General features: G+C 44.5%; 2 protein-coding genes across 4 annotated transcripts; both read right to left on the reverse strand.

The window, feature by feature from the left end:
- Positions 1-6: 6 nt before the first annotated feature.
- LOC137164640 (carbonyl reductase [NADPH] 1-like) lies at positions 7-7,826 on the reverse strand. Of its 2 annotated transcripts, XM_067565548.1 has the most exons (4): positions 7,583-7,826; positions 4,265-4,705; positions 3,064-3,171; positions 7-719 (listed from the first exon to the last, which is right to left on the reverse strand). In XM_067565548.1, the coding sequence occupies exons 2-4, from the start codon at positions 4,548-4,550 to the stop codon at positions 289-291; spliced, it is 825 nt and encodes a 274-aa protein (XP_067421649.1). In that variant the 5' UTR covers positions 4,551-4,705; positions 7,583-7,826; the 3' UTR covers positions 7-288. The 2 variants fall into 2 exon arrangements, with proteins under 2 accessions (XP_067421649.1, XP_067421648.1); XM_067565547.1 differs by having other exon boundaries at positions 4,265-7,826.
- Positions 7,827-10,887: 3,061 nt separating this feature from the next.
- On the reverse strand, positions 10,888-25,219 carry LOC137164642 (carbonyl reductase [NADPH] 1-like). Of its 2 annotated transcripts, XR_010923145.1 has the most exons (6): positions 24,994-25,219; positions 24,264-24,582; positions 22,237-22,344; positions 18,234-19,802; positions 11,952-12,078; positions 10,888-11,511 (listed from the first exon to the last, which is right to left on the reverse strand). XR_010923145.1 is itself a non-coding variant. In XM_067565550.1 (4 exons), the coding sequence occupies exons 2-4, from the start codon at positions 24,547-24,549 to the stop codon at positions 19,366-19,368; spliced, it is 831 nt and encodes a 276-aa protein (XP_067421651.1). In that variant the 5' UTR covers positions 24,550-24,582; positions 24,762-24,778; the 3' UTR covers positions 19,087-19,365. The 2 variants fall into 2 exon arrangements, 1 of the variants encoding a protein (XP_067421651.1); XM_067565550.1 differs by lacking the exons at positions 10,888-11,511; positions 11,952-12,078; positions 24,994-25,219 and adding an exon at positions 24,762-24,778 and having other exon boundaries at positions 19,087-19,802.

Genomic DNA, 25,219 nt, shown 5'->3' on the forward strand with positions numbered 1-25,219 from the left:
CGGTTGGGGTAGGACTTCCCTTTGTACTACTCATGTGCCCCCTCCGTCTCCCACACAATGGTTCAGTTCGACTGGCTGTTTGGGTGGAGAGCGTCTAGTGCCAAGGATGAAGTCAGATTATTACTGTGCTTGTAATCGTCATGGTGATTGTTATTTGCCCATAGCAATTGAAGGAGGGGAAAGGAATTCTTTGTAACCTGCTCATCTTTGAACATTTAGGTGGGACAGCCACAATTTAGCTGAGAATCTCATTATCACTTGAAGCAATACACACCCCAAAACTGCTGTTCACCAAGTCTGAACAGCTTTTTCACTAACAAACTGCCCATGAGGTCCATCAAGAGGTAAAAGGGCCAAGTAAACTGGAGTCTCGGCTCCCTCTTCTGGACTTTTAGTGGAATTGGGCCCTGCCATGTCAGTTCTCACCCATCCAGGGCAACAGGCATTCAGAAGAATTTGATCAGCTTTCCGTTTCTCATTCAACATCCGGGCTTGAATTCTGGACAAGACCGTGACTCCAATTTTGGACACACCGTAAGCAGTATTTGGCCAGCCCTCCTTCTCATGCACGCCATTCTTGGTGTCTTCCACAAACTTTGTCATAAGCTTCACGAGCTCCTCCTCCGTGATTGTGTCACTGCGAAACTTCTGCTGCAGATCCTGGCTATATCTTGCCAGTGCTCGAACACTCATAATACTAGATACATTCACCACTCTGCCTATAAGCAGGAAAATACCACAGTCATCATCAAAATACCGTGACGTATTAAAGTAAAGGAGAATGGAAAGTGACTGAAACCAAAATAATATGTCTATTAAAAACAGATAAAATATTTGTTAAAAATAAGTGGTCAAGCAGCATTCCCTAAAACTAAACAGAAGAGTTCTGGACTAATAGTTGATACAAATGCTAAAAAACAAATACAACAGATGAGTCTAAAAGTAATTTTTAATGTATATATATTGTTGCTTAAAGATGTTAAAGACTGTGCCACAGATCCTCTACTAAGGCCAAGGAGCTCAGAAGGGATGGAAGAGTGGCCTTCGCTTTTCCCCAATCCTGAACCCCCTGGGTTCCAAGTCTGCAGTGTAACTTAGAACAACATACAAGTCTACAGACTCTTCTGAATTACTCCAGCTGCAGTGATCCCAAGGAGCAGATGCAGTTCCTGTGGATTAGTCAGGGCCTATTGGTATAACCACGTGGAGATGATGAAGGGGACATGCCCCAATATTTTAGGCATTACCTTTTGTCCCCCTGTTACTTGAAATGAGAAATGGATGCAACTGGTGCAGCTTTCATCAGGCTCCATGGCTCATTTAAAGTACCGGTGCCAGAATGAACAAAACGAGCACTCCAGAACTTTTTTCGGACGGCTCGTCACAGGATCAGGATTGCAGACTGTGGTTGGTATGCAGCAAGCCAGCTACAGGGCCGGAAGAGGCAAGCATCATTCCTACACCAGCGCCTGCACACTGGGGAACACCCATTTAAGGGAGTGCTGGGGGCAGCCACCACCAGAAAGAGGCCTGGGAGGGTAGCTGGGACTATGCTGCCAAGGAAGGTGGTGCTGGAGATCCCCAGAACCCAGGGCCAGCTTTAGGGAAAATGGCATCCTGGGCAAACTTTCTTTGGTGCCCTCTAAGTACTGCTCCCCCCAAGCAGCGGGCAGCCGCTCAGCAGGCAGAGCAGCAGCAGGTGGAGCGGTGATGGCGCTGCATCTGTCATGCTGCTGGGAGGGTGGAGAGGGGATGCGTGTAAGCACCTGGCTCCCGCCCCGCACCCCCCTTTATCCTTTCCCCACCACCTCTCAGGTGGGCACGGCCCTTCTGCAGCTTCTTGACCACAATGCCCCCCTGACCACAGCGCTCTGGGCAGTTGCCCACCCATAAGGCCAGCCCTGCCGTCACAGGTTCGGGACAATGCCTCTGTGGCACTGCCCTTCATCTCCTATGGCTCACCCAGAGTACCCACACAGCTTGACAGATTCACTGGGTTCCGGGATGTTACGTGACCCTGTCTCAGCCGGTTACTGACCAGAATCTTTAAAAAGCTAATTTCCAGCTCAGACAGCGATTCAAACTATTTTGGGCCACATGATCCTTTCTCAACCAGCTGTCTTTCTCAGACCAAAAATGTGTAATAAATATAGTAGGCCAGATCCTCAGCTGGAATAAATCAACCTAACTCAGCTGAAGTTAATGGTGCTAGGTCACGGTATAACAGCTGAGGCTCTGGCCAGGATTTTATTATATTGTTGTGGATTTGCAGCTTCCACTTTTGTTACATCCAACAACTTTTATAGCCAAACAGCTCCAGCGTATGTGTCCAGTTTGAAGTGTTTTTGCACTCAGAATATCTCAAAAATAATTTTTTCTTCCCAATCCTGTACCTAGTTCCTTCTCTCTCTCTAAGGGCTTGTTTACACTTAAAATGCTACGGCAGCACAGCTGCACCACTACAGCACTTCAGTGTAGATGCTACTATGCCAATGGGAGAGGTTCTTCTGTCCATGTAGTTAATCCATCTCCCCAGAGGCAGTAGTTAGGTCGATGGAAGAATTTTTCACACATGAGAGATGTAGCTATGTATGTAAAATCCTAGCATAGCCCAGGCCTGAGGCTGTGTCTCTACTAAGCTTTTTCTTAAAATTACCTACCTCTACTACTAATACATCTTCACCTATGGTAACAATGGTGGGAAAGCAAATATAGACAGACCACTGCTGTTTTCAGCACTGGGTCATTTGACTTTGTTCAGAGTGTGTATATATGAATGACATGGTAGTGAAATGCTGCCAGATGATATTGCTCTGTTTACTTTAATGCTCTCACCACTGGTAGCATTGATGGAGCTGAATCAATGGTAGCAACAATGGGAAATTTTAGGAAAATAAGTCTAGTATACACATTTACAACACTAAATAGTATTAGTAGTATAAGAGTAATAGTATAGTACTAAATCGCCTCTGCTCAAAATGTGATGGCAAAATACACTGCAGTGGTCTAGTACTTCACCTCACTGTAGAAGTTGTTACAATATCATGAGTATGTTCGTCTTACCGTGTGGTTTTATGAGCGATAACAACACATTGCATTCATCTCTGGTTGCAAAAAAGTTAGTTTTCTGTGTTACTTCCGCTTGAACGTGAAAGGGTGTGGGATCATCAACTTTTATACAGCAAAAAACAAAAACAAAACAGGAGAGAGTCAAATTGCAAATCTGAACAACTACAGAATTCCAATATATGTAAAAATTGACACACAGGAACATGCAGCACACCTTAATCCCTGTCTTGAAGAGGAGACTTTATTTGGGGTGGCGCGTGACTTCCCCTAGTGCAGACTAAGGTTCTCTCCTTAAGAGACATGCAGGTGGAAGCCAACAGGAGCCAAACATTCTCCCCCCACTCTCTCCCAACAGGATTAGCACCTCCTCTTTTGTCTCAAAAGGCTAGCCTAGTTGAGAATTTTTGGGCTGCAACTTTGACTATATTAGAGGGGTAGCCATGTTAGTCTGTATACAGCAAAAACAACGAGAATTCTGTGGCACTTTAAAGACTAACAAATTTAATTTTAGCAGGCATAAGCTTTCGTGAGGCTCAGCTCACTTCGTCAGATGCAGAGGTAGAAATGAGAAACATAGGATCATCATATAAATATACAAGTGCATAGAGAACAATGGGGGAGGAAGATGAAAGCCGGGTACTTGAGGTCTAATGACAGTCATTGAGTAGGAGGTGAGAATGGGTGAGCAAAGCAATTTACCTCTTGTAATGAGAGAGCCATTCCAAATCTCTGTTTAAATGCAGTTTGAATGTGAGTTAGAAATGATCTGCAAACTTGACACATTCAAACTGGGTTTAAATAATAATAATAATGAAGTTTAAATGGAAAATTTAAGGAAATCAAACCAAGTTATCATTACCACTCCGCTTTTCTACCCAAATTTCACTAATAAAATGTGTTCACAAATCTGTGTGCCATAATAGGGCCCTGATCTGGATTGTGGCCTTCAGGTGTTATAAATAACAACAATTATTAATAATTGTAATATCCACCATAGAGCAATGCATATTATTATATCATATTTTTTGCTACTATCCTAACCTTATATACACTGAAGCCCTGTCTGCACTAAAACAATAGCTGTGTCAGTGAATCGAGTCACGACACAGTGTAGACTAATCTAATGCTGTCCATGGAACCATGTTAAACCTTGCTCTGGCCAAAGCAAAGCCTTGCCAATCAACCAGCATTTTACCTTTGAAAGCAATCCCTGCGTTGTTAACCAGCACATTCAGCCCCCCGTATTTCTCCTTCAGGAAGTCCCGCAGAGTGCAGATACTCTGACGATCTTTGATGTCCAGCTGGTGGAAAAGCGGGCTCAGTCCCTTCTCCTGCAGCTTTGTCACCGCAGCCTGACCCCGGTCTGGGTCCCGGGCTGTCAGGTACACATCTCCAGTGAACTGCTTACACAGAGCCTGCACAATAGCAAATCCAATCCCTTTGTTGGCCCCCGTCACCACAGCTACTGGGGTGCTGGACATCCTCCTGGGCTAGTGGATGCCAAAGTGAAACTCACTGGGCACCAATTGCAAAAGGCACAAATATCTCTGCGTCAATGGACTTGGCCCATTGGATCATTATTAGGGCCTCTGGGCTGAGCACTCTGCATGATTCCCCCCTTCACAGGTGCCAGGATCTGAAAGCAACCAAAAATCTCACCATGTTAACAACCCTCATTTCTTCATGGAATGGGGGAGTGTGAGGAATAAAAACAATCCCTTTCTCTGTAAATGGAGCAGCAGGATCTCTGTTAAAAAGACACAGCCAGTCACACAGCAATGCCTGCTCTGCACAGCACAGCGTATGTCCAGCTCCCAGCCTGAAACCAAACCCCTCCTGGCAGCCTGCCATGCCTAAGCCACAGTCCCAGGCCTTCCTCCTGGCTTCCTTCCAGCACCCTGGGGGGGAAGGGAACAGAGAGACTCAGAATGCAGTGGGGATATCTATGGCTGGAGTAAATAATTTAGCTGATAACATAGAGCCTATCTCTGGGTATTTGGGGAAGAAGGTTTCACCCCAATTCCTATTAGCAAACAAGTAGCCCATCAGGAGGTAACGTAGCAGCCGTACCTTCGTGGCTGCACCAGTCAGACATGCTTTTTAGTGTTGGGCTGCTTCTTTTGTAGCTGGTGCATTGAGCACAGCTGAGTTTAGAGCAAATCTAGTGTCTGCTGCTGCTGCAGCTATTGTTGGCTCTTCTTTCAGCCCAGTGCCTGCTGCTAGTTATGGCCCTGCTCGCAGTCCCATGCCTACAGTTACAGCTGTGTCCCTAGATCCAGTTCAGACATTACACAGTTCTCAAACTTTTTGCTGACCCGCTTTGAAAATATTTCAGGCTGTGATGACACCCCCCCAAAAAGGTGACACTTACTTCAGAGCACCCAGTTCGCAGCCGCTGACAGTCAGAGCCATGGCATGTGTGGGGCTGACAGCTCACAACTCCCCTCATAATAACCTCGCGACCCCTTGAGGGGTCCTGACCCCCAGCTCTCAGCCCTGTTCACATGCATAGGGTTGGATGGTGCGGCCCCCCTCACATAATATTTTCGGCCTCAGGAAGGAAGCAGAATTGAGACCAGAAATGTACATTGCAATAAACCCTACTGTTCATACCCTTAGCAAGTTAGTGGAATCTGCTGCTCTCTGTCTACTAAGTCTGCTACTCCCTATCTTTGAAGAAGAGTGTGTATTTATGTGATGTGTGGTATTAATGGAGTTAACAGAGTATTTTTCTTTGTTGGCCGAGTCAGTTTATTCCTCCCTATTGTACTGATACTGTATTTAACGTCATTTTATCTTGGTGCTTTAGTGTCACTGTGATCTAAGGGCACATAGATATCTACTGATTGTTTAACTGATTTTTATAAAATATCTATGAATACTGACTACTGGAACTACTGGTACTGTGATACGAACTGGATGTAGGAATAGAAACTAATATATCTATAACATACAAATAAGTCAATTAATATTCATCAATATACAAACAAGACTTGTTTTATTTGTGTAAAACCTTGACGTTGCTCAACATTGCTTTGACAGCTATGTAAAAGGAACCTTTCCCCCTCTTCCTCCTTTCCCTCCTCTCCTGTCATTATGACAAGGCAGCTTTTCCTGTTGCAAGCTGTTTTTAATTAGTTTTTCTCAGATCTTCACTACAGGGGTAGAGCTTCCCCAGATCCTAGGTCATGTGGGAGGACACTGTGAATGGCTCAGACTCCTTTAGAGAGATAGGACCTCCCAGATCTGAGCTCACATGGAGACCAGGGAGAGGAGTCCAGACTCCTGGCAGCGGGACAAGACCCACCAGATCAAGACTGAATGCTTTGAATGCTTTACTGGAAGATATGATAAAGGCCTGATCTACTTAAAAATAAGGCTGACATAGCTATGGTGCTCAGGTGTGTTGCTGTGCCAACCTAATCCCTGGTGTAGACACGGCTAGGTTGATGGAAGAATTCTTCTGTTAACCTAACTGTGGTTGCTCGGAGAGGTAGATCAACTACAGAGATGGAAAAAACCCTTTGTCTCTGTTGGAAGCGTCTACGCTACGACACTGAAATGGCATAGCTGCACTGCTGTAGTGTAGACATGGCCTTATAGTGGCACAAGATATTAGGATCAATACAGAGGTATCTGGGTGAAATTAAATGGCCTGTAATATACAGGAGGTCAGACTAGATGATCCAATGGTCCCTTCTGGTCTTAAAGTCTATGAATCTATGAATTTTTTGGAAATTTTTGTACTGATAGACCAGAGGTTAGAATTTCAGACTTACTCTACATCTTTCTAAAAGATATGATTTAATCCGGCCTCTGGGACAAATTCTGCTGCCTGTGTGTGTGTGGGGAGCGGGGGGAGGGGTCTGGCTGCATAGCTGTGGTGGTCCCTTCTAGCCTTGGAATCTGCACATCTGTGAATCTATGAAGCACACTGTTAATTTCCTTCCTTCCTTCCTGGGTCACTGAGAGAACAGGAGGTTTTGCATTGCCCTCACAATGTTTACAACACTTGCAGCTCTGCATTAAGACCATGTACTAAAATCTTATGCTTCAGGGCTTCAACCAGTCATCTGAAGAGGTCAGGAAGGATTTTTTTTCTCTGATGCATAATTGGTTGGATGTATTCTGCTCTCCCCTTTCTACCTCCCTTCCTCTGAAGCACAAGGGACCGGCCACAGATGGACAGGGGACACTGGATGGGGTAGATCAGTTGCTGCAAAATGGGACAGGACAGAGTGATAACAGACCCCAGCATCCTCTCAGAGCCGATGGGCCTGTAACCCTCCCTACCCAAATCAAACAACAGATCCAAAATTTATATTATGGACCCTTGTAGGCACTTGTCTCCTCTGTCAACCAGGATTTGCCTCAGAAGTAAACAATACAGATAAAGTAAACCATAAACAATTAATTAAACACAGAACCAGAAACACACAGGACCCAAAGCACAGGACCCAAAGGTTGGCACTTCTGACTAATAATAAAATAGACTAAACAGTCTTTAACTCACGCCTTCTGGCTCTCTAAGGTAGGATAAGGTGAGTACACGAGGATCAGGTGAGACGAGAAGATTCAGGAACCGGAGCACAGGAGACAGGACAGGAACCAAAGATCAGGAACACGGGAACCGATGAGGACACTGAACTGGGAACCACAATGAAGATGAAGACACTGGCGGAAACCCTAATGACGGAACACTGGAACTGGACTGGAACCACAACGAAGGAGTAACAAAGGTAAGTTGTGGGAGTGTATTATTTGTACCCTGACCTGATGGCTACCTAAGTGGACACTTACAGCAGGCCTGGTGCTGGACACCGGGTCAAGTGAGGCTGCCTACAGGGAGCTGGAAGGTAGCCACTTTCACTCAGGCGCCTCACTGGCGGCGAGTTCCCGGGACTTGGCCGCCATCCACTAGATAGTAGAAAGTATTCAAGGTCGTAAACAAGATAGTTGTGTGAGCTAAAATGCTACCAGTAATATGTAAGCTGTTCCCGTGTGAAGTAGGTGAAATCATATAATAGCCAATCAGCAATTGTGTGACCATTGTATGCAAAGATAATAAAAAGGTATATAAGCTGGAGAACAAGATGGAATAAAGGATTCTGCTTGCAATCATATTGGTTGTTGTGCTTTATCCGTCCCGCATCCTCTGCCATCAGCAGTGGAATCCTCCCTCGTCCTCTGCTATCAGCATTGGAACCCAACAGTAAGTCTCTGATGTCACAAGGAGAACACATGCAGTTATCTGTGGGCTGCCACCTGGGAGGACAGTGTCTGTCCAAGGTCACCAAAAGTCTTAAATATAACAGGTCTAGCCAATCAGAGCACGTCTCCTTCCCGCCTTTGCACATGGCACTCTGTTTCTCTGCACAGGGTACTGCAGTTTTTTTCCACTCGGTACTTAATTTTGTGCACACGGCACTAAAGATTCAACTATTGCATTTGAGGCCTATCAAATCCTGAGGCCATACTCCTCATATGCCAATGACAAATCAATGGTCCACCAAGCTCAGGGAGGAGGGGAAATCCCCAGCATAGGAGCTCAGGTAACACAGTGCTCTGAGGTAGTACACAGAATATTCTCTCTCAGATTCTTGGCTGTTGTGTCTTACTCATCTTCTCAGGGCAAAGTGACTGCCAGAGTTGATGTCAAGAAGGAATTTTCTTCTAGGTCAGATTGGCAGGAACCTTGGGGATTTTTCACCTGCCTTAGCAGCACAGAGCAAGGTTCACCTGCTGGGATCATCTGGGCAGATCTCATCTAATCAATTCCCTGCCATTCCAGAGGCCTCAGGCACTGTTGGTGCCTTAGTCTCTTCTATTCTCTGCCTGTGGTACACAACAATTTAGTCCAACTCAAGTTATTGGGCTCAATATAGGGATATCTGGGTGAAATTTCATGGCCTAAGGTAAGCAGGAGGTCAGACTGGGCGATTTGGTGGTGCTTTCTGGACTTAAACTCTGTGAAACTATAAAACCGATTTCAGTCCTCCAGTAAGGTACTGGGATCTTGAATATAAGTAAGGGGCAACAAGTGCACCCACATCTGTCTGTGTGTTGTCACTTGTCTTGCACTTAGATTGTAAGCTCCTTTGAGCAGGAACTTTTTGTCTTTTTGTTCTGTGTTTGTACAGCACCTAGCAAAATGGAGTCCTGGTCCATCCATGGGGCTTCTAGGCACTAGGGTATAAAAATAATAAAAATTAATAAATAACCCAACTTCACCCTTTTGTTGGGTACTCTTTCTCCTTGTCTCGGAAAAGCAGGAGCAGATCTGGCTGAGGAAGTGCCCAGAATGAAGGGTTACCAACAGTCCCGTATTATAAGTGACGTTCCTTATTTAGATAAAATATCGTCTGTCCCTGTGATGGAGTCCCACAGGGACCGTGTCCTTGAACTACAGCCAGTCAGGACTCTAGTGCTTCGGAGTCTGCCTCTCGGGTCTCCACACACCAGTGCTGCAACCTCCTGACTCTGGCCCTGCAGTGTTCAGTGCTCCTGCTCCGCCTGGAACTCCTCCTGTGGGACCCCGCCTTGGATGGGTCCCGGGGAGTTCCTCCACGCCCAAAGGGCCAGGCACCCTGCCTTGCAGTCGGAAGCGATTCACAGCCAGCATGAAAGTCAGAGGGGTTTATTAGTTCTCAGGTTCACAGTGTAGAAAGACTTTGCTAGCTATCAGCCTTAACTAGGAGTTACAGCAGCAACCACCTGGACAGCCTCATTCTCGGGGCTCCCTCCTTGCTGGGCCCGCATGGGGGACCTGCCTTTTTCCTCCAGCCACCCCTAGACCCGTCCCCTAGACCTCTCCAGTCCTTTGTCTCCTTCCTGGGCAAGGTGGCCACTCTTCTTGGTCACAACCTGTTGCAACTGGTTGGGCCAAGGCAGGGGGTCCTGGATAGGTCTTTGTATGTGTGGCTGAGGAAGGCCCATCTGACCTGTAGCAGCCTCTGCAATGATCACACACTCAGGTCCCATCACCAACATACATGAGTAACATATGGGGGGAAACCGAGGCACACACACAGCATTCAGAGAAAACCCCAAAACTATCTCCACTTCATCACAGTCCCACACTAAATCAGCATAGGGCACCTTTTCTCCCATATTTCAGCCAGGATAATGCTGCTAGTTGGCATCTTAACCTGGTACACAGGGTCACAATGCCACTCAAATTTGGCCCAGCCACCCCTCCATCATGACTATGCAGCCCCTGGACCTCTAGGTTTCTCCTGTATTTTTGAATTACAATGTTGGCAACTATGATGTCGGGATGGACCTACCCCACACTAAAGACAAGGGAGTTGACCCTGCATTATGGATGGAGGAAGTCCCCCCCCCTTAGACTGTGCTGGGCATGCTCCAATTCCTGCCCCAACCCATGGGAAGTGTCAGCATGTTGCGGGAGGATCCCCGCTGACTCAGTGGCAAGTACTTCTGCCACCATTAGGGCCCTGGGATGGGTCTCAAAAGAGCAGGGAGAGCATGAGCCCCCCTACCCTGGGCACCACATGCCCCTAGATGGCAACCCACTCCTCCAATGGGCCAGCCGGCCCCACTGTCCCCTTAAATCAGGTAACACTATGGACTCAGGCCACTAGGCCAGGCTACCATGACCCAGAAGGGCCACAAACTGACTCTGGCCATAGGGCCATACTGTCTCACATCCTCAAAGGGGGACGAGGGGTACCTACCCCCTGACAGCAATTCTACCAAGAAGTGAAGAAGGAAACATGGCAAAGCAGTTGTAAAGTACAAAGTAAAATGAGCAAACATGTTGAGTTTTATATGACAGCACAAAAATGTGGAGCTATATCCAACAGCAAAAAGATGTTTACTGTGAATTATCAGTTTTGTAAACAACATCTACAACGTGATTTGTTTTTGAAGAGTGAAATGTGGGACTGAGGGCCAGCAGACTAGGGGACACAGATTAGTAAAGGAAGAAGCTTGAAATGTTGTACAATCAATCATTTTTACTTAAATCAGGGGCTTGAGTCTTCAGGTCTGAGCATGGAAGAACCTATGTGGGATTTTTTAATTGTTGACATGTCGAAACAGGCAGGTCCTTTTTCGCCACAGAGAGACTTTAAAATGAATCCCAAATGAGTAAGCCTTGAAAGAATGCAGTGTGGTTGTAGCTGTGTGGGTCCCAGGATATTAGAGAGTCAAGGTGGGTGAGATAATATCTTTTATTGGACCAGCTTCTGTGGGTGAAAGAGACACGTTTTTGAGCTTACACAGAGCTCTTCTTCAGATGCTCTGTGTAAAACTGAAAGCTTGTCTCTCTCATCCACAGAAGTTCGTCCAAGAAAAGATATTACCTCACTCACCTTTCTCTCTAATAAGCCTTGGAAGGTGTGGTGAAACCTTACATTACTTCATTCCTCATGACTCAGCATTTTTCCAGTAGCTTACAATAACAGTTATAGAACCAACCTTAGGTGAAACAGAGGAAGGGCACATGAAGGACATGACAATGGAAAGAAGAAATTGAGAGCATAATTAATATTTTTAAAATAATTTCCCAAATGTAAACATGCTACATTAGAAAAACAAACCTCCAGGCAATGTTACCTGCACACACTAGGGCATCCCACCACAACTTTACCCCAATCCGTAGGGCTCAAGGTATAACCCGATTATAACCCTACCCATTCCCAATACATAGGGTTCTGGGGAAAAGGCAGTTACCCTTACTCAATTCACATTCAAAGGCTGAGGGCCACCCTTTCCCAATTTGTAGGGCTCCGGATGTAATCTTCTATAGACTTGCAGAGTCTTTTACCAGTGAAGGAGCTTTAGTGAATGAGGATATTACTGTGTATTTGTTAACAATTACCAAAACAGAATATACACACTAAGCATACAATGCTCACCACTTCCAATAAGGCAGACAAACTTCTCCTGGTGGCCAATCAGGAGTAGATCATTTGCAGACTCCAGCTACATGATATGGATGGCAGGATGTTGAGGTCCGGCAGCTCCGATCTTGGGCTGTGTGTCCTGGAGTTAAGTTCCAAAGAACTTCCTTTTGGACCTCGTATTATATAGTTAAAACATGGGTCCTGCTTAGCTATACCTTAACCAATCATTTTAAACTAAAAGTACTACAAAGCACCAATCCTAGCCCATTACAAAACAGTTTTTAAGCAATCCCACCACCTTTGTTGATTTAAATATTGCACAATTAGTTATGCAACAGATAGAAACAATCAAAGAACCAGGCTGAAATCATTCAGATAAATACATTCAGAGAAGTGAGTACCATAAGACAAACAATACAGAAATGTAGATTTTACAGCCACAACTGTTGATAAGTGATTTCTTGTGAGGCAGAATGCTATCAAACAATGTTTTCTTTAGACATCTTAAGATCTGTTTCTTTATCTAGTGGTGGTAGGTACCATTAGGACAGTAACACCTTCTTAACAGCCTGATATTACATTGTTTCACGTAATTTCAGGAATGTAGAATGTGACTACCTGCTACTTAGCTCATGGCTGCTGTCTCTTCTAATGTGGCTGTAGCTGCTTAGCCAGGAGGCCTCAGTTTAGCCAAACAACAAAGCGGTTCTTCTTTTAGTTACTTCAGCCTCGATTCTGAGTAGCAGTCCCAACTTACCGCCTAACTGTTGTTAAAAAAGTTACACCATGGCAAGGGGAAGAACATGCATTTCTGCCAGATAAAAAGTGTAGGCAGATGTCAAATTAACTGTAATAAATTAAGACTTTGGAAGGCCATCATTGTGGAGCCTGTGAGAAAAGAAATAGTAGACAGAGTGAATTTTTTTCAGTTTTTCTAACATAGGGTCCCAGTCCTTGCAGTCTCTGCACACCCAGTACAGTGGGAGTTTTGGGTGTAGAAGGAATTCGGCGTTAGACCCCATAACATGCTTGGAAGATTTAAAGGAAAGATACTGGTTGTGTTTGTGTGATAATTAATTTCTTTGCAGTGACTAGTTCATAGAGAATATTCTATTCATGGTCAAAGAGCCAAATTTTAAAGTGCCAGTCCTGATTTGACTGAGAGTTTATAAGCATTTTTAACATTAACTCCAAAGGAAGCAGGATGAAGTCCATGATTACTAAACTGAGGTAAACTGTACTGCATCTAACTGACCAATCTGATTTTGCAAAATATCTTGGGACAGTACCCACAATGGGAATTAAAATGAGGAAACTCCAGTAATCCTGCACTGACTCTGAGCCAGGAAGCAGAAAAGAGTGATGGTATTAAATTTTAATTATTATTTTCTATTTGCAACCAAAGACTAATCAGGAATGGAACCTCATTTTGTTAGGCAATGTAAAGGCAGGTAGGAAGACTCAGTCCTTGTCCAGAGGAGCTTCCACTCTAATTAAGGACATGACTATATGGGAAATTGCTGCACAGCAAGCTGGTGCATTGTGGATTCACACCTGGGCTAGCCATGCAGTAATGTCCAATGCAGATGCTGCTACAGCACAGTGAAAGTTTTGGTGCGCAGCTTGGCATACCACTGCTTGAAAGTGTAGTATGCTTGTAGGCCTAAACGGAGGATGCCTCATTTCTTGGAAGACAGGATTAGGGAGGTAACTTGATTAGCAGGCTGAAAATGAAATGTTTGTGGTAAGACAAGCAAATGGGCCAGCAAGCTAAAAGATAGACTGTCTGAGCTCGCTAAGATAAGCAGGGAAAGACCCAGGGAACCATTTACTAAGAACAAGATATCAATGGCTAAGAGCATGCTGTACAGGGATTGGTTCCTGCATAGTAACCAAACTAATCCCAAAATATATAATGCAATGTATAGTGAGTGTAATGTGATGTGTAAATGTGTATAAAGGAAGGGGGTTTCTGTATAGCTTCAGATGTGTGGTATGCCCTGTACTCACTCCCGTCACTTCAGCTGATGAACTCCAGTATAGTTTGACTGGATGCCAATGAAGAAAGCTCGGTGATGAGTTGGGAGTCAAGCTGAGTTCTTGGGAAAGGAATGGATAAGGTCTTGGCGGCTACTGAGTGGATAAGGTCTCAGAAGCCACCCCAACATACTCCTGAGTGGATGAAATCTCAGAGGCTACTCATACTGGTGCAGGGACTCACATCTGCTCCTTTGGCACCTCTTAGCGTGAGGGATGGAACATTAAGGGAAATGGTATTGAAAGGGTTTAAGGGTTCAAATATGAAGAAATTAGTACCATGCTGGGTAAGTAGGTTAAATCTGAGGGAGAGAGAGGGTGGGGAGAGATGCTTCTATTTGATGGTTTGGTCTCAGCCTAAGTGTCTTAGACATCATTTGACCCTCCCCCTCTCCCCTGTTTAATGACAGAGCCGATTAAGGCTCAGCTGAAAGTTTCTTGTTGTGGATTACTAAAGCTGCAATCACTGATAACAGGGTCTAAACCTGCTAGGAGACAGTGAGATGGCGCAGCCTGCACTAGCAGTGAGGCTCCCCCCATTAATTGCTGAAATTACTGAATGTGAAAGGATCTCTAGACATTCCAGAGGTTGCAGTAGAGAGGGCAGTGGTGGAGCAAGCGGCAGTGAACTGAGTGGTGGCAGAGCGAGCAGCCGACGCCACAGCGAGTGACAGCGGCAGCAGCTGAGGCATTGCTTATTGCCTTCCTCCCCCCCCTGATGGGAGATGAACTCATGCGAATGCACCTCTAAACTCTGGGTCTTCGCTGACCAAGGACAACTGTCAGTATGGTGCAGTGAAGGGATAGAGGAATGGTGTGTTAAAGGCAGTTTGTTTGCCAGAACAACGAGAGTCCTGTAGCACCTTAAAGACTAACAAATTTCTGCGGGCATAAGCTTTCGTGGGCTGCCACCCACTTTGTCAGATGCATGAAGTGGAAATCACAGATAGGAGGTATATATATACATCCAAGGGTAAGAAACATAAGAATGGGGAGGACAAGTGCTAACAAAGTCAATTCAGTTAGGGTAGATGAGGCCTATTCACAACCGTTGATTAGAAGGTGAGACTGTGTGAACAGTGACAATTACGTCTTGTAATGAGATAACCATTCCAAGTCCCTGTTCAGACCCAGTCTGATTGTGTCAAGTTTGCAGATGAGTTCTAGCTCTGCAGTTTCTCGCTGAAGTCTGTTTTTGAAGTTTTTTTGTTGAAGTATGGAAACTTTCAAGTCAGCTATAGAGTGTCCTCAGAGATTGAAGTGCTCTCCTACTGGCTCATGGATGTTACCATTTTTTATGTCTGATTTGTGTCCATTTATTCTTTTGTCTAGTGACAGTCTGGTTTGGCCAATGTACATGGCAGAGGGGCATTGCTGGCACAGGATGGCATATATTACATTAGTAGATGTGCAGGTGAATGAGCTCTTTATGGTGTGGCTGATGTGATTAGGACCTGTGATGGTGTCACTAGAGTCGATGTGTGGGCAGAGTTGGCAACAGGGTTTGTTGCAGGGACAGGTTCCTGGGTTAGTGTTCTTGTTGTATGGTATATGGTTGCTAGTGAATATTTGCTTCAGACTGGGGGGCTGTCTGTAAGCAAGGATAGGTCTGCCTCCCACGGCTTGAGCAAGTGAGGGACCATCTTCTAGGATAGGTTGTAGATCCTTAATGATGTGTTGGAGAGATTTTAGCTGGGAGCTGTAGGTGATGGCCAGTGGGGTTCTGTTGTTTTCTTTGTTGGGTCTGTCCTGTAGTAGGTGACTTCTGCATACCCGTCTGGCTCTGTCAATTTGTTTCTTCACGTCCCCAGATGGGTACTGTAGATCCTGTAGGGTACTGCAGTTTTAAGATCCTGTAGGTGTTTGTCTCTGTCTGAGGGATCGGAGCAAATCCGTTTGTATCTTAGGGCTTGGCTGTAGACAATGGATTGTGTAATATGCCCAGGGTGGAAGCTGGAGGCATGAAGTATGTATTGCGGTCAGTTGGTTTTCGGTATAGGGTAGTATTAATGTGACCATCCCTTATTTGTATTGTAGTGTCCAGGAAGTGGATTTCTTGTGTGGACTAGTCCAGGCTGAGGTCAATGGTGGAAATTATTGAAATCCCAATGGAATTCTTTGAGGGACTCTTTCCCGTGGGTCCAGATGATGAAAATGTCATCAATGTAGTGTAGGTAAAGAAGAGGTGCTGAGGGACGAGTTTCTAGGAAGTGATGTTCTAGGTCAGCCATAAAAATGTTGGCATACTGTGGGGCCTTGTGGGTGCCCATAGCTGTGCCACTGACTTGAAGGTATAGATTGGCTCCAAATCTGAAGTAGTTGTGGGTCAGGACAAAGTCACAAAGTTCAGCTACCAGGTGTTCCATATCATCATCAGTGGAAAATGTTCCTGATGGCGTGTAGTCCATCTTTGTGTGGAATGTTGCTGTAGAGAGCCAGACTTTCACATTGCAAGGTGAGAGACTGAGGAAAAAGACACTGCCCAGCATACTCTGGAATGGGTGTTTTGTTCATGGTCATATGTTTTTAAATCATGATTGCAGTGTTTTCTCCTCTTAATGCTGGGTTCCTTTCCCCTTTTCTTAAAAGTTCTCTCTCTCATACACAGACTCAGTGCTTGTGAGAGGGTAAATATTGCCTCTTGGAGGCACCCAGGGGTGGTGTAATTTTCCCAGATTACTGGGTGGGGGCTTAAGCTGGTTCTGTGTTGTATTGTTGAAAAGGAACCCCTAGATTTTGAACCTGGCTGCCAACTCCACCTGGCAGAAGGGTTACTATGGACAAGAGAAATCGGGAGTGCAAAGTGAAGGTAGAGTAAAGTCAAACATGGATAGCGTGTGGACAGACTATGCTGTACAGGGATTGCTTCCTGCAAAGTGATGTGTGATGCAATGTAGAGTGAATGTAATGTGATGTGTAAATGTACATAAAGGAAGGGGGTTTTGATGTGTGGTATCCCCTGTGCCCACCCCCATTCTTCAGGCTGATCAACTCAAATGTAGTTTGATTGTATGACAATAAAGAAACCTCAGTAATGAGGCTGGAGCAGAGCGGAGTTCTTAGGAACCAAGTTGATAAGGTCTCAGAAACCACCCCAACATACTAAGCCACACTTGTGATCTTTCACTGTGCTGTAGTAGTGTCCACAGGGGACATTACTGTGCAGAAGCCTGGTGCACTGTATGTTCCCATCCCGGCTTGCCACAACTTGCCATGTAGACCACCCCTTCTTAGTCTTACAATCTGTGTAGCAGTGAGCACTATGAAGTCCCTTGTGTTCAGGCTGCATTTAACTTCATGACTATTTTTATGATTAAAATAGGTTAATGATTTCTTTGGCTATAAATCAACAACTGACAGCTTATATGCAAACAGTATTCTGGCTACTCTGACCAGAGCAGATGTTAAGTATTGCAGTTACGTATCCTAAATATCAAGTATAAATGGAGCATGGCCAATCATAGTATCTGGACAATGTTTTCCATTTATGTGTTTAGAGACCTATATTCAGGCTAACATGAAATTGCTACTAACTGGCTAGAACTGTGTTCTGACATTGCAGATATGTAGGAGAAATAGAAAGCAGCTATAATATACTGAATTTAGTACAGCTGCACTTTACTACAATTGTTTAGCTTCACTTCCACTATTTCATTGGGCAGCACGCTTGTTTTATGCTCAGATCACAAGCCTTGGACAGGGCCAGATGAGATCTGCACTGCTGAGTATGCAGGGGAGGCAGTTTGAACTGGACTTTCATTTGGAATTATTATTAAATTATTCATATTACAGCAGGGATACTCAGACTTCGGACCCAGCAAAGCCACACTCAGACTTCGGACCCAGCAAAGCCACACTCAGACTTCGGACCCAGCAAAGCCACACTCAGACTTCGGACCCAGCAAAGCCACAATAATGTGAATGACAGGGCAAATATTAATCTTTTTACATTTATTATTCTCACAGCAAATAAGTTAACAGTGCAAACTGATAACTTAATTAGTTAGTAACCTAGTAAAAGCATCCTGAGTGGCTAATAATTAAATTACACAGTGTTTTAATAGGACATGCTGCAAAGAGCTGCAAGAGACACACATTAAAGAGCCATTTGCAGCTCAAGGGCCACAGTCTGAGTACCACTGTGTTACGTTAATGCCTAACGCCCCATTACACTAAGCACTGTACGAAAGCATAGTAAGAGACAGTCCCTGTCCTAATAAAGTTACAATCTAAACAATCCTGATAAATCAGGTTTACCTGCTTCTTGCAACTCCATCTGTGCATAGAAGCCTGTGGATGAAAATTTGGAAGAAAGGTTAGGGAGAAAGAATTCTGAAAATACTAAAAATAAGGTTCTCACTGCCTCTCTTGGGTGTATTGGTCAGGGCATTCAACACATAGCTGCAATAAATTAAAATTATTATTTTTTTACATGGCACTTATCAAGCAGTTGGACCATTCATGTTTTGTACTATCAGAAGAATCAAGTGAAAAAAAAAAAAAAAAGTCAGCAATAAATGTTATTCTATTTTTTATTATCATAGGAACTAGGTTAATTTATTCTGAAACTATGGACAAAAGGCTACAACTACCTGAATTTATTAATTCACTTTGGGCATGAGAATAACAGAAAATGGGAGTTAATTTAAAATGGACTAAAAATTACTCTCCGGGTGAATCTGACTATAGATCTAATAGTTCAGAGTAAAGGCTTGGAGATATCAAATACTCTTTTGCTTCGGAAGACTGAGTGTACACGCTGGCTCCTACTCCCATTGAAGTCAATGGGATTTTGTCACTGACTTCAGTGGGAGCAGAATGAGGCTCTACATGTTGAAGAGTTTGAGGAAGCATTCAACTAAGCAGCATATGCAGTCTCTTGGGACTTCTGGACTAAGAACCTAATGGTTTGCAGGTTTAGCACTAGTCTATGCCAAGTCATCCATCTTTGCTGCCTCACTTAAAATGGCGGGACTTTCTATTCTAAACAGATATGGTTACTTTTAATATCAGACAGGCATCATAATCACACTTGTAACAGAGTGTTAAGTCATTGAAAAGAACACTTTCTTCCCCCTCTCCTCAAAAGAGAATATAAATGTCAAAGGCATTTTAGCTTATTAAAACTACACTTTATTTCAATATTTTTTCATACTTTTAAGAACTAAATTAATGGTACAGTTTAATTCATGCACTATTCCAAATGGCAATTATTTTGTAATAATTGAAACTTTAGGGTTTATAGAATACACACAAAAAAAGTACTAGAAATGTCAAATTGATTTACAGATGCTTAATTATTATTGGTACCAACAATAAATCATTGATGTCTGATGTTATTTCTGGACTGCATCTCACATACACAAATAAAAGGATTGTCAAGGCAAGTTTACCACTTTTGCACTTTCTTTTCACTGACGAACTGGCCATGAGGCCCATCAGCATCAGGAGACAGAAGGGCCAAGTAAACTGGAGTCTCAGCTCCCTCCTCTGGGCTTTTAGTGGCATTGGGACCTGCCATGTCAGTTCTCACCCATCCAGGGCAACAGGCATTCAGAAGAATTTGATCAGCTTTCCTTTTCTCATTCAACATCCGGGCTTGAATTCTGGACAAGACCGTGACTCCAATTTTGGACACACCATAAGCAGTATTTGGCCAGCCCTCCTTCTCATGCACACCATTCTTGGTGTCTTCCACAAACTTTGTCATGAGCTTCACGAGCTCCTCCTCCGTGATTGTGTCACTGCGAAACTTCTGCTGCAGATCCTGGCTACATCTTGCCAGTGCTCGAACACTCATGATACTAGATACATTCACCACTCTGCCTATTAAAAGACAATTACAAACAAACATGCCCCATACACTGTATTAGGCTTTGATCCTGCAAACTGCACCACAAAGGTCCATGTGTGGTGATTGTTTTGTTTTTTAAACTGTGGTTCTGCAAAGCACTCCCCCCCTCTCCCCCACATGGTGTAATGGAATTCTTAGCAAATATTTGACATGACCACAGCTACAATTTTAAATTTAAATTTTTAAATTGTTCAGGGATATTCCTGAACAAACAAATCCTGATCCTGCAAACAAACAAACTCTCTGCCAAACATTGTGCTTACTTCCAATGAACAATCCTATTAAAAAACACAAAACAACCTCAATGGGCCTGATGTGATGAAGTGGAGATATTCTGGGGGTTTCTTGGAGTGCTGTGTGTGCCTCATTTCCCCTCGCCCCCCCCTCCCCGTGTGTTTCACATGTATGTCAGTGATGGGACCCAGGTGTATGATCATTGCAGAGACCACTAGAGAGCAGATGGACCTTCCCCAGCCACATGTAGGCAGACCTGGCCAGAACCCCTGGCCCAACCAGTTGCAACAGGTTGTGACCAAGAAGAGTGGCTACCTTGCCTGAGGAGACACAGGATTGGGGAGGGGCTAGTGGAAAGGAAGGAGCTCTGAAAATGGGGCTCTCCAGGTGGTTCTTGCTGTAACTTCTAGTTAAGCTGCTAGCAAAGTCCTTCTACACTGTGATCCTGAGAATAAACCCTTCTGACTTCCATGCTGGCTGTGAAATGCTTCTGACTGCAGAGGTGGGGTGCATGGTCCCTTGGGGGTTGTAGGGCTCTCCAGAGTCCCAGCAAAGGGGGCTCATAGGGGCAGCGCAGGGGTGCTAAACCCTCTGGGCCAGATGTAGGAGATGACTGCACTGGTGTGTGGAGACCTAGGGGGGCAGACTCTGAAGCACTGGAGTCTGTCTGGCTGTGTCGAGAGGCATCCAGAGCACGATCCCTGGGGGATTCCATCACACCTATGTTCAGGAATAAGATGGTCATTCAGCAGTGTTTGCAGTATTGGGCCATGGGACTTTTGATAGGAACTTTGTTCTCTCTTCTACTTTAAATTTGTACGAGTGAAGACGTCTCCCAAAATTCCTAAGGGGAGGGAGGGAGGAAAAAGAGTCCTACTTACAGGTTAGGAGGGCCTTGAATACAACAGAAACAGGATTCAACTGTACTCGGGGGAGTCAGGCTCTGTGGAGCCCATGAAGGGGATCTGCAAGCCAAAACACAGGGTGCAATGGGTGGGTTCTCTGTGCCCCAGCATGGGTGGTGGGGGGGAAACCCACTGATTCTGCAACTACACAGCTTTATCAGCCAATCATCCCATATATTGAACATGTGTAGGATTTCTTCCCTCTGTAGTGTTCCTCAGTGGACAGTGTCATTATCTGGGATGCGTGCTTAAAAAAGGAGGAGGAGTTGGCTCTTAAAATAGAAAGTTCTTGGGGGGGGGGGGGGGGAAATTTAAATAAATAGCCTATTTGTATGATGTTGAAAGAATGTGTATCTTCATAGTACAGGACTGTTTATTTGTTTTGAATAAAGCCATGGAACCTTTTCTACGGGGTTTTGATGTTGTATGAACAAACCTTTACAAAACCTAGATTTTGGGGGAGTTTGACCTACGTCTCTTTTGTGCATCTTCACCTGTGGCATCACAAGATTCTAAGAATTTCCAGAGGTCCAGGCTGGGAAAACAGAACTGCGGTGTGCACAGATCATCTGAATGTTAATAAAACTTTGTTATGTTTATGGATTTAATGTGTCTGGCCCTGGCCTCTCTATTCCAGGACCCACACACCTCTTTCATCCTGTAACACCTATCCCCACATGGGATGATTTTCACTACTTTTCAAAATAATGTTATTTTAATGACATACCTGATGCTGACAAGTGTGTGTCAGCTCCCAAAACAAGAGCTGCAGTGTACATAGAGTTAAAACTTCTCTGCAGAGAGACAACAAGCCTAGGGAACGGGATTTCTTTAGTGATTGTGGGGGAAGCCTGTACATCACGCTGAACTCAGCCTGAGTGCTTCATTTTTGTGAGGAGGCAGGAAATTGAAATATCCCCATTCCCTCCTGTCTGAAGAAAGGATTGATGAGGCAGCTAGGCAGTGTGGAAAAATATTGACACTCCTCCATTTCTGTATAACTGCACTGCAAAGCACTACCAGAATAAACCATTAGTAAAGAAAGGGATTGGAACAGAAGCAACTTTAGATTTAAAAAAGCAGAGACATTATTTTTGTCAAGATGTGTATGCAAGCTATTTTTGTCTTGTCTTCTTATGGTTGATATAGTAGAACCAGTGTATTTCTGCTGTGAGCAGTGAATTCCTAACAAAGGGCAGGGTTTGCCCCCTTATGAGAAGCAAGAGTCGTTTTAATGATACTCCTGTGTTTGTTATATTACACTTACCATGAGGCTTTATGAGAGGCAGTAACTCTGTGCAGACATCCCTTGTTGCAAAGAAGTTGGTCCTCAGTGTAACCTCCGCTTGAACAGCAAATGGAGTGGTATCAGCAACTTTTCATAGGGAGAAGAAAAACATAACACTAAAGTTATGCTCACAGGTTAATTGGAAAATACAGCTCTGAAAACCAGAGTTTATCCTAATTCCTTCTACAATAGTCATTTTTGTATAAACTAGGAAGCAGACGTTTAACAGAGGAAATGCAGAAAAGTAACAGTGCACGGTGCTGCAAAGGTGAACATTTTAAAGTAAAAAGGCCCAAATATGCAATATTAGATTAATGGCAGATTGAGAAGATTTTCACCTGCTAAGAACTCTTAGCTCAGGGTTCTGTGCTCCTCCCACAAGACCGGATAACATAACTGATGCCTAAAAACAAGGCACAGAGCTGCATTCTTTATACAGAGTTAGAGCTCAGTCACGCATATTCAGCCATGGCCTGGGGTGGTGGTGTAGTTTTGCAGCACAAGTCTGTGGGCCAGGATGATGGGAGCGCTGCACAGAGACAGAATTCCAATGGCTTGAAGTTGCCTGCATGGAAGAACTGCAACAAACGGGGGCAACTAATCCTGTTTCTTTGTGGCAGGGAATGAAGAAATAGGGAGCATTGTCATTTCACTGAGATACTACAATGAAGAAGGCTATGTAAATAGTACATATATAGATACAAATTGTTGTAGTCCCCTTGCTGGGTACAACATACCTGCAGGCAACTCTAAGGAGCAGCTATAGCTGAACACCTGTTGCTTAAACTAGTGGAGATATTCCTTGAAGGCTTTGTTAAATACCACCTTACCTGTTCTCTTGAGCAATGTGCCAAGGCACTAGTTTTTGTAGAATACCGATGGGTATGTTAACACTGAGACAAGAGGCCCAATCCACCACTGATTTCAGGATCAAACAGGAGTAAAGCAGTGGTGAGTCAGGACAATAGTTCCCAAATAAACTGTAACTAGGACATAAGAGTTTTTGTTCTTTATCAACATTTGCAAGACTTGACATTTTAAAATGTCTTTTAAGCAGATTTCTCCAATGCTCAGGGCAGATGGCTGCTGTTTGCGAGTTGTCGCAAAAAACATCTATCATTCACCCTGTGTGACTAAAAACCTTTGCTAGAATCATCAAGCACTATTAAAAAGAGTTCTGTGCACTTCCCACTATACATATACTTTACAAAGACAGGTTTCTGCTGAGATAGCGATTCATGAGTGAATATGTTGAACAATAAATCAATTTAATGCCAAATCCAGTATTGGCAACAAGATTCAGGCTGCAGAGGAATTATTTAAAATGGTATAAAAAGAGAATCAGAGTAACAAGATTAAATTAAGGAAAGGTCTATTTAGGCTAAACATCAACCTACTGACAGAGTCCTATAATACCGTATCCCAAAGTAGAGGAAACGACATTGGCAGGAATAGCCTAATCAGTCTGTTTACTTGTACAGTAAACATCACTGTGGTAACTGGCTCTCTAAGGGTATGTCTTCCTTAGAGAGTTAATTTGAGTTATCCACACTGGCTTGTCTCCGAGAACAGCCACATTGTAAAGCAACATTTGAGCTGCACAGAGTGACTGGATTAGTGACAGTATAGCCATGTCACGTCCTCACTGCATTACTTCAGCAGCACGTGAGCATCAACCCATCCTCCCAGATGGGCCACCTAGCTCAAGTTTAAAGCACCACTTATCTCAAGCTAGAGATTTGTGTGTGTGGACAGGAGTTGGGTTAGCGGCAACACTTGAGTTAAATCTTGAGCGAACAAGCAGCTAAGACAAGATCAAAAATGAGATCTGACAAAGCACCAGAAAATGTCAGGTAGGGAACAGGTCTCTGCTGGCAGGTAGCATCACACTTGGTTGCCTCTTTAACTAGCAGGATTCTTGTTTATTTTTATACCACCACCACCTACTTAACATTCTTCATGTACTTCACAGCCTACAAGGCCTTGCCAATCAGCCAGCATTTTACCTTTGAAAGCAATCCCTGCGTTGTTAACCAGCACATTCAGCCCCCCGTATTTCTCCTTCAGGAAGTCCCGCAGAGTGCGGATACTCTGCAGATCGTTGATGTCCAGCTGGTGGAAAAGCAGGCTCAGTCCCTCCTCCTGCAGCTTTGTCACTGCAGCCTGACCCCGGTCTGGGTCCCGGGCTGTCAGGTACACATCTCCAGTGAACTGCTTACACAGAGCCTGCACAATAGCAAATCCAATCCCTTTGTTGGCCCCCGTCACCACAGCTACTGGGGTGCTGGACATCCTCCTGGGCTAGTGGATGTGAAAATAAGTTCACTGCAAACAAGCAAAAGAATATAACCGTAAATGTTTAGTCATTGTGACTGCACACCTTACTGCAGGCTCTGTGTGCAAATGTCTGCAAAATGTACCTTCCTCACCAGCTCCCAAACCAAGAAACGCTTGGGCAGAATGAAGTTCGTCCCCAGTGTTTTAAACACACAATCAGCACTTACCCAGCAGCTTTCACCTTCGAAGTGCGCTTGTTACCAACGAATGCGAGCCAAAGAGCCGGAGTCGTGCACCCCAGAAGACGAGGCACAAGGAAATGAGGCGTGAATAATCTCCGTAACTAACAAACAACCGCAGGCGGCAAGGACGGCTTCAGGCGGGCTGCTGCCCCGCTGCGTTTGTTGGGGGAGGGGAGGGGAGACGCGCCAGGGTGCAGAAAGCACCATGCAAACTCACCTCTAGCAATATGTTGCTCAGCCTGTTTGCGCTGCTTCAAGCTGCTGCTCCCAGAGCCGATTGCTATTTTATAGATCAGCACAGTCAGAAGGCGGGGATGATGATGATGATAGGAGGGGCACCTTTTCTTTCACTGCCCAATCGGGGAGGGGAGCTCCCGCCATAGATAGTGTACGCGTCTTCCGCCTGATCAGAGAACAGCCTCCAGTTCTCCTCCACTGCGTCC

Source organism: Emydura macquarii, unplaced genomic scaffold, assembly GCF_026122565.2.
Source record: "Emydura macquarii macquarii isolate MOO-44397 ecotype Brisbane River unplaced genomic scaffold, CSIRO-AGI_Emac_v2 contig_2681, whole genome shotgun sequence".
Classification (NCBI taxonomy): Eukaryota; Metazoa; Chordata; order Testudines; family Chelidae; genus Emydura; species Emydura macquarii.

What these genes read in the sequence shown, in the direction of transcription:
- LOC137164640 (XM_067565548.1), bottom strand. Translation starts at nt 4,550, where the DNA reads ATGTCCAGCACCCCAGTAGCTGTGGTGACGGGGGCCAACAAAGGGATT. An exon ending in CGCAGGGATTGCTTTCAAAG is followed by an intron (nt 3,172 to 4,264) that starts GTAAAATGCTGG and finishes GCTGTATAAAAG; the next exon opens with TTGATGATCCCACACCCTTT. An exon ending in ATCGCTCATAAAACCACACG is followed by an intron (nt 720 to 3,063) that starts GTAAGACGAACA and finishes TCCTGCTTATAG; the next exon opens with GCAGAGTGGTGAATGTATCT.
- LOC137164642 (XM_067565550.1), bottom strand. Translation starts at nt 24,549, where the DNA reads ATGTCCAGCACCCCAGTAGCTGTGGTGACGGGGGCCAACAAAGGGATT. An exon ending in CGCAGGGATTGCTTTCAAAG is followed by an intron (nt 22,345 to 24,263) that starts GTAAAATGCTGG and finishes CCCTATGAAAAG; the next exon opens with TTGCTGATACCACTCCATTT. An exon ending in GCCTCTCATAAAGCCTCATG is followed by an intron (nt 19,803 to 22,236) that starts GTAAGTGTAATA and finishes GTCTTTTAATAG; the next exon opens with GCAGAGTGGTGAATGTATCT.